Raw genomic sequence first — 6000 nt, 5'->3', positions numbered from 1 at the left:
TGGATGGGGGCTCTCAACCAGCATTGGCCCGAAATTACCAAGTTACTGGATTGGCTTCGGACTCCAAATTTATCAGACTGAGCTTTTACTCGGTTTTGTGGGCCATAATGATGGCTCATATCAGCGAGCAACTGCAGTTTTTATCCTTTTGCTAGGCAGTGTCCGCACCCATGACTACACATCAATGAAGAAAGCGAAGAGAGAAAAGCACATTTCCTTTGATAATTTGTAAATACTTTTCGATATTAAAATTAAACCTTGAAACCGCTCGCCAGAATTGTTTGCTTTGCCTCGACCGAGTCTCTGGATTCCAATGGTTCAGATGGATCTATTAACTCGAGGTTTTATCCTTAACGAGCAAACTATTAAGTCTTGGATATGTTCACAGCATCTGTTTTGTGCATTCTAACAATATGATATGATGAATTAAGGCCCCTCAATCCAATGAAAAGAATGAGAGAAATAACATGGCTTTGTTTTATATGCGTAAATCATCTATATTCAGTAACGTGGACGCATTGGACAAAGTCAGCGGAAACAAACACGACACAAGGTATGCAAGATGTAGATTTCTACTGGTCTCGAACCGTTGTCATTATGAGATTCAGTTGCGTGAACAAACACGAATAGAGAATCAAGGTAGCCCAACTTTGTGATTTCAAATCGAACTACTGTTACCTCAGGGTAAGCAGAGCTAAGCAAACAAAGATGAGAGACAAGTAGAGGAAATCAATAATCTCAGACGGCTCCCAATATCGAATTAACCAACAGGAGAAAATACCGGAGATGCAGACTTGCCATTTAATCTTATGTAAACAACGGGACGAAGACGGTATCACTGAAATGGAGATCCCATAAAATTTCGCATGCCAAATAGAGTCGTACAAACATACATGACAAATTACCAGCGGATCTCTTATTCGCTGAATGTTGTCATTTTAATGCAAAGAAAAAAACACAAGATGTAATAGAAGCTGAAAAATAATAATTTCCAGCGTTTCAAGTGGATTTGCTGTAGAAATGTATGCCAAATGCTAAACCTAGGATAGCAAGGGGTATCAGGAACTGGAGGATCTTCACAATGAACTCCGCTGTCTTGTCCTGGTTATTAGGCTTCGGGGGTGTGTCGGCCCTCTTTACTGGGGTAGATGAGTCATCGATATCTCCCACATAGTACTGTTCCATCATGTTCCTAGCACCAGGACTGTGTCCAACGTCTTCGAAATCAACGGTTGCATCTTTGCCTGTAAGAAAGAGATTACTCAGTTCGGAAAACTTGAAAATGTTTCTAAAGTTACAATATCATTTGGAAGCAGAGATGTAGTTAGAAGGGGCGAAAATATAAGGAACCTTCTAAAGCATCAATATAGTCATAATACTTGATCCATTAATTAGACTCGAACACCAAAAGTTTTGAGATGACAGAAGTGTTCGTTTTCCACTCTATTTTGGAGAAACTGCTCATAAAGGTTAACTTTGGACAGACAAAGGTTAGCCTTCTCAATGAGTTGACGGCTTTCGACTTAATCATTGCCCCAAACCTCTGTTGAGATGCCTCAATACTTTGTACTACAGCACTCAATGACTTGTTATTTACATCACAGCTAATTTAGTTCTTTATTAACTTCAAAAGCACCATAAAGAGCTGCCTCGCTACTTTGTGCTACAGCATCAATATAGTCATAATACTTGATTAAAGTGTACCTGTTACTGAGAGTAAGATATCACTGCCTCCAGGATGTTCTTCCAAAAACTTGGTCAAATCGTATACCTATTTCAACCAAAAACGAACGCATATCAGCAATTCAGTTATCTTACATGATTCAAATAAATAACAAGCGTGGTTAGCTCAAGTCTCCCCATGCCAATGTTCTATTGGTACAGAACAGAGCTTCCAGCGATCGTGTAATGGGTTGAGCAGGTTTGAAGATCCACGAGCCTTCTTTCAAATTCATCAACATGGGCTGCATTTAGCAGGCCGAATAAAAAAGGACAAGAAAAATTTAATATTTGGCATATTGCCAGTGTTGTAACTGGATTTGTCCAATTACTCCGAAAGTAATTTCGGATGGCGAGTCTCATGGGTGATAAGCTGATTTGAGTAATTTTCATCTCAACCCCAAACATTTTTATTTCCAAAAACGAACATCCAATTCAATGTGTAAAAAATATCGTTGGATAAACACCCAATGAGATCTGAAGTTGATGGTCCCCCGGGATCATTTCTCTCTGCATTTTCCACTGCCAAGCCATCTTGAGCAAGGGTTCATATTTGCCAGCCTTGACTCATGCTATTCAGAGTTTCAGACTCAAGGATGCAGCCGTGATTGAGCAGAACTGAGCTATGACTAGTGCAAGGAAGCTCACATTCAGGTAAAACCATCGGCAATCAGCTTGGCATGAATTTGATCAAGCTTTCATATTTTGGCCTGAGCTTGTGTAGAGACAAGGATTGAGAAGCTCGATTTTGGGTTATGTAGGTCGGGCCATCTAATAGAGATTGGTCCTGAATATAACCATTTAAGCTCATACTTAATGAACTTAACCAAATGTTCAAGTTAAGCAAACCAACAGAGGTCGAACTTAGTGAACCTGATGGACAAACCTTTTATAAGTAGCCCGTCCCATTGCATTCAACTCGACATGAAAGAAAAGGAACGGGCTGAGGCTGGGGTCTTTATTTTTCTCCAGGTCATGTTTCCCATTTTCTCCTTTGGGCCACAATGGCCTGGTTGATGATCAAAATTACAAAAGAGAGGCTGAACAGGCTAATGACAGTTATGAGCTAAGTATGGCCAAGCCTGAGCTAGACTCACTTGATCATCAAGGTCGCTTTGAGCTCGGCTTGAACTCCAACAATAAATAAGCAAATCAAATCAAATGAAACTTGAACTACAGTTTGAATATTTTTCCAGTGACCAATTCATGTCAGGCTATCAGCAAACAAAGGACAACAGATGGTCCAGCAGGTTGCGGGATATCGCACCAAATCCAAGTGATCGCCAAAGGGCACATATATTAACCAAACCAAACAGGAGTGTTCAATTCTTCAGGGGGTCAAATGGGGCAAATCAATCCATTCCACAAATATGGGCATTTTTGAGCATGTAAGTTGGACCATCTGATGATTCCGTTCCATCATTTATCACAAGTCTTGTGGCAACATCTAACACGCTCAGACACTAACTTGCAATTCATCATTCTTGTTTCTGAAAAATAGAATATCTCCAGTTTCTGCATAAAACTATTCTTCTCCCTTGTCTTTTCACGACAAAGCTAATCACTTCGACAACAAGCAGATCGCTTGATTCGATGCCAAACAGTTCCAAGTCTCATATGAAGACTAACACAACAGTCAGATGAGATGGTCCATTTTTAGAATGTTCACATGATTCCATCCACCACCTTCTTAACACACTGTCATTTTCAAGTAGATCATCAGACATCATCTCGAACGTCATACCCGATTGCCCCACCATCTTCCCTCATCTTTTACTAAGAGAAAACCAGAAACACAGCACACAATCACCTAATGGCCTGTCCTAACATGTTTATTAAAAATAATACAATCCAACGTAGTACCTTTGTGTCTCGGGCGAATGAATGGAGAGACAAAGTAAATAAAAGGGCAGAGAGCTGGAAGGGGAAGGAATGTTACTCTGCCACCAATGAGGAGCCAGCAATCCTCGCGGGAGCTGTGCTGGAACACTTGAGCCAAAGTGAAGACTTTCTTCTCACCGGCACCCATGATTTCTCTCCACTCCTGCCTTCTTCTTCTTCTTCTTCTTGCTCCTCTGGGTGCTTTCTACTTCCTTGCCCCCCCTACTCGCTATGCAGCACTACTGAGACAGAGAGGAAGAGAGTGAGACAGAGAGTTTAGAGGGAAAGGTGGGTATGGCTTATTAAAAGTTCAAGAAATGATATCAAAGACGTAGCCCAGAGGCGAACGATAATAAGTGATATGAGAAAATTATTCGATGTTGGGACTCTCTGTACTTTAATTAAAAACTACTAGTATTAATATTTATTTCATTGTATAAGAAATAAAAAAAATCAAGAAATGGTGGGGGGCCATCAACCCAACGGCAACATTTAAGGTCCGTTTTAATGGAGGGGGAGTGGGGGACTGGGGTTGACGGAAACGCTCTTCCAACGCCAACACATGCGAGCAATAAATGGGATTCATTCAGCAGAGGTTTGGTCAAAGAAAGAAGAAGAGGAGAAGTTTTTTGTTTTGTTTTGGGGGGGGGGGGGGGGGGGGGGGGGGGGGGGGGGGGGGGGGGGGGGGGGGGGGGGGGGGAGGAATTGAATTTGATTGGTGGTTGCTTGTTTATGGTAGGTCTTACTCTTAGGTGGATCAAGGAGTACGGAAATTCATATTTTATTTTTTATCTCGTCTTAATTGTGCCTTTTGTTAATTTAAAAGGCCGGGGTAGATTGCAGATCCATTCTCGCACCGACAACCGATTGTATTGTATAAAATATGTGAAGTTTGATAACAAGGTCGATAGAACAAGTGCAATAATTAGGTGAGTAGAGGCAATGCGATTGTCATTAGCACCTGCATTATCAATAATACGTAACGATGTGGATTTGCATCATAATTCACTTGCTTGCTTATTTCGTTATCATATGTAAACTTTGGGGGCATATGTTTTGAGTATGTTAAATTACAAAGGATGTTAAAATTACAAAAAAATGTTTAATCAAAGAATCATTATTTCTGGATTATAGGTTGAATTGTGATATAGTTGTATTTGGATAATGTTGTGATGTCCTTGCTCATTGGGCCCAACAAATGGAAGGAAAAGCAAGCAAATGGTTATTACGTAGCAGAGCATCTTGGTAGCTTCCAGGAGTTCATCAATCAATTAACAAATGTAAAGGTCATGTTCGATGATGAGATCCAAGCATTGCTCTTATTCAACTCTTTGCTTGACGATTGGGGGACGCTTGTCGTGTCCCTCAATGATTCAGCTCCGAATAAGCTATCCATAGAGATCATCAAAGACAGTCTATCAATCAGGAGACCAGGAGACAAATGCAAGGCCTTTATATTGAACCAGAGGCCCTCATTATCGAAGATCGCTGGAGAAACGAGTTGACAAACTCATACAGTCATGGCTGATCCAAGTATCGAGGAAAATCAAATACCCAACATAATCTTACGGGCAATATTTGTGGCAAGCAAGGTTTCAAGAAAGCGTGCGGGCAATTCAAACTTTAATAAATCACACAAGAAAGGTCTAAGGATTCAGGCAAAGAAAGCAAGAGCAATGATAGGAACAACATTAACGTGATGCATCCAATGATCAGGTATGCCTTCTAATTCAAGAAGACTGTATCTATGTTGTCAGTCAAGCTCTACATGGATTCTAGATGCTGCATCCTCCTTCCTTGTTACCCTTGCAGAGACGTATTTTTTACATATCCGATGTCTGATTTCAAGTCGATATAAAAGGGAGATAAGTCAGAATCTGAAATTATTGGCACGGGGGATGTTCAGTTGCAGAATAGCACGGGCTGCAACATGTGCCGGTTATCCACTTGAATTTAATTTAATTTCTATTGGAAAATTAGTTGATGAAGGTTATGATAGTAACCCTCAAAGGAGGAGAGTGGAAACTCAAGAGAGGCTCACTTCTTCTGGTAAGAGGGAGAAAAGATATCGCACTCCATAGAACTGAAGCTCAACAATGTATGGGGAAGATAAACATGGCTAAAGCAACACCTCCTTCAGAGTCGTGGCTCAAGCGGCTTGGCCTTACGAGTGAAAAAGGACTCTTAATATTAGCCGGGCAACAACTACTTCTAAGCATAAGAGTTATTTTTATAGATTTATGTATTGATTGTTTGGTTGGTAAGTCGAGTGAAGTCAAATCAACTCTTTTTCTTCAACTAGAAGTCGTGATATTCTTGACTTGGAGCATTCCAATGTCTGTTTTTAGAGATATGTCTCTTGGTGGTGCTAGTTACTTTGTTATTTTTGTTGATGACCAT

The 6000-nt window shown here is 40.6% G+C and overlaps 1 protein-coding gene across 1 annotated transcript; it reads right to left on the bottom strand.

Moving 5' to 3' along the window:
• Positions 1-833: 833 nt before the first annotated feature.
• LOC116197606 (cytochrome b5, seed isoform-like) lies at positions 834-4079 on the bottom strand. The gene is made up of 3 exons (XM_031527784.1): positions 3659-4079; positions 1705-1771; positions 834-1244 (listed from the first exon to the last, which is right to left on the bottom strand). The coding sequence occupies exons 1-3, from the start codon at positions 3746-3748 to the stop codon at positions 1000-1002; spliced, it is 402 nt and encodes a 133-aa protein (XP_031383644.1). The 5' UTR covers positions 3749-4079; the 3' UTR covers positions 834-999.
• Between the last annotated feature and the right edge of the window lie 1921 nt (positions 4080-6000).

This window comes from Punica granatum, chromosome 2 (assembly GCF_007655135.1).
Source record: "Punica granatum isolate Tunisia-2019 chromosome 2, ASM765513v2, whole genome shotgun sequence".
In the NCBI taxonomy this organism is placed as follows: Eukaryota; Viridiplantae; Streptophyta; class Magnoliopsida; order Myrtales; family Lythraceae; genus Punica; species Punica granatum.
The sequence above is the reverse complement of the archived record's forward strand: the minus strand, read 5'-3'. Positions and strand labels throughout refer to the sequence as shown.

Excerpts from the sequence above, each read along its gene's own strand:
- LOC116197606 (XM_031527784.1), bottom strand. The coding sequence starts at position 3,748 with ATGGGTGCCGGTGAGAAGAAAGTCTTCACTTTGGCTCAAGTGTTCCAG. Across the intron at positions 1,772-3,658 it reads GGCTCCTCATTGGTGGCAGA|GTATACGATTTGACCAAGTT; the intron begins GTAACATTCCTT and ends TGGTTGAAATAG. Across the intron at positions 1,245-1,704 it reads TATCTTACTCTCAGTAACAG|GCAAAGATGCAACCGTTGAT; the intron begins GTACACTTTAAT and ends TCTTTCTTACAG.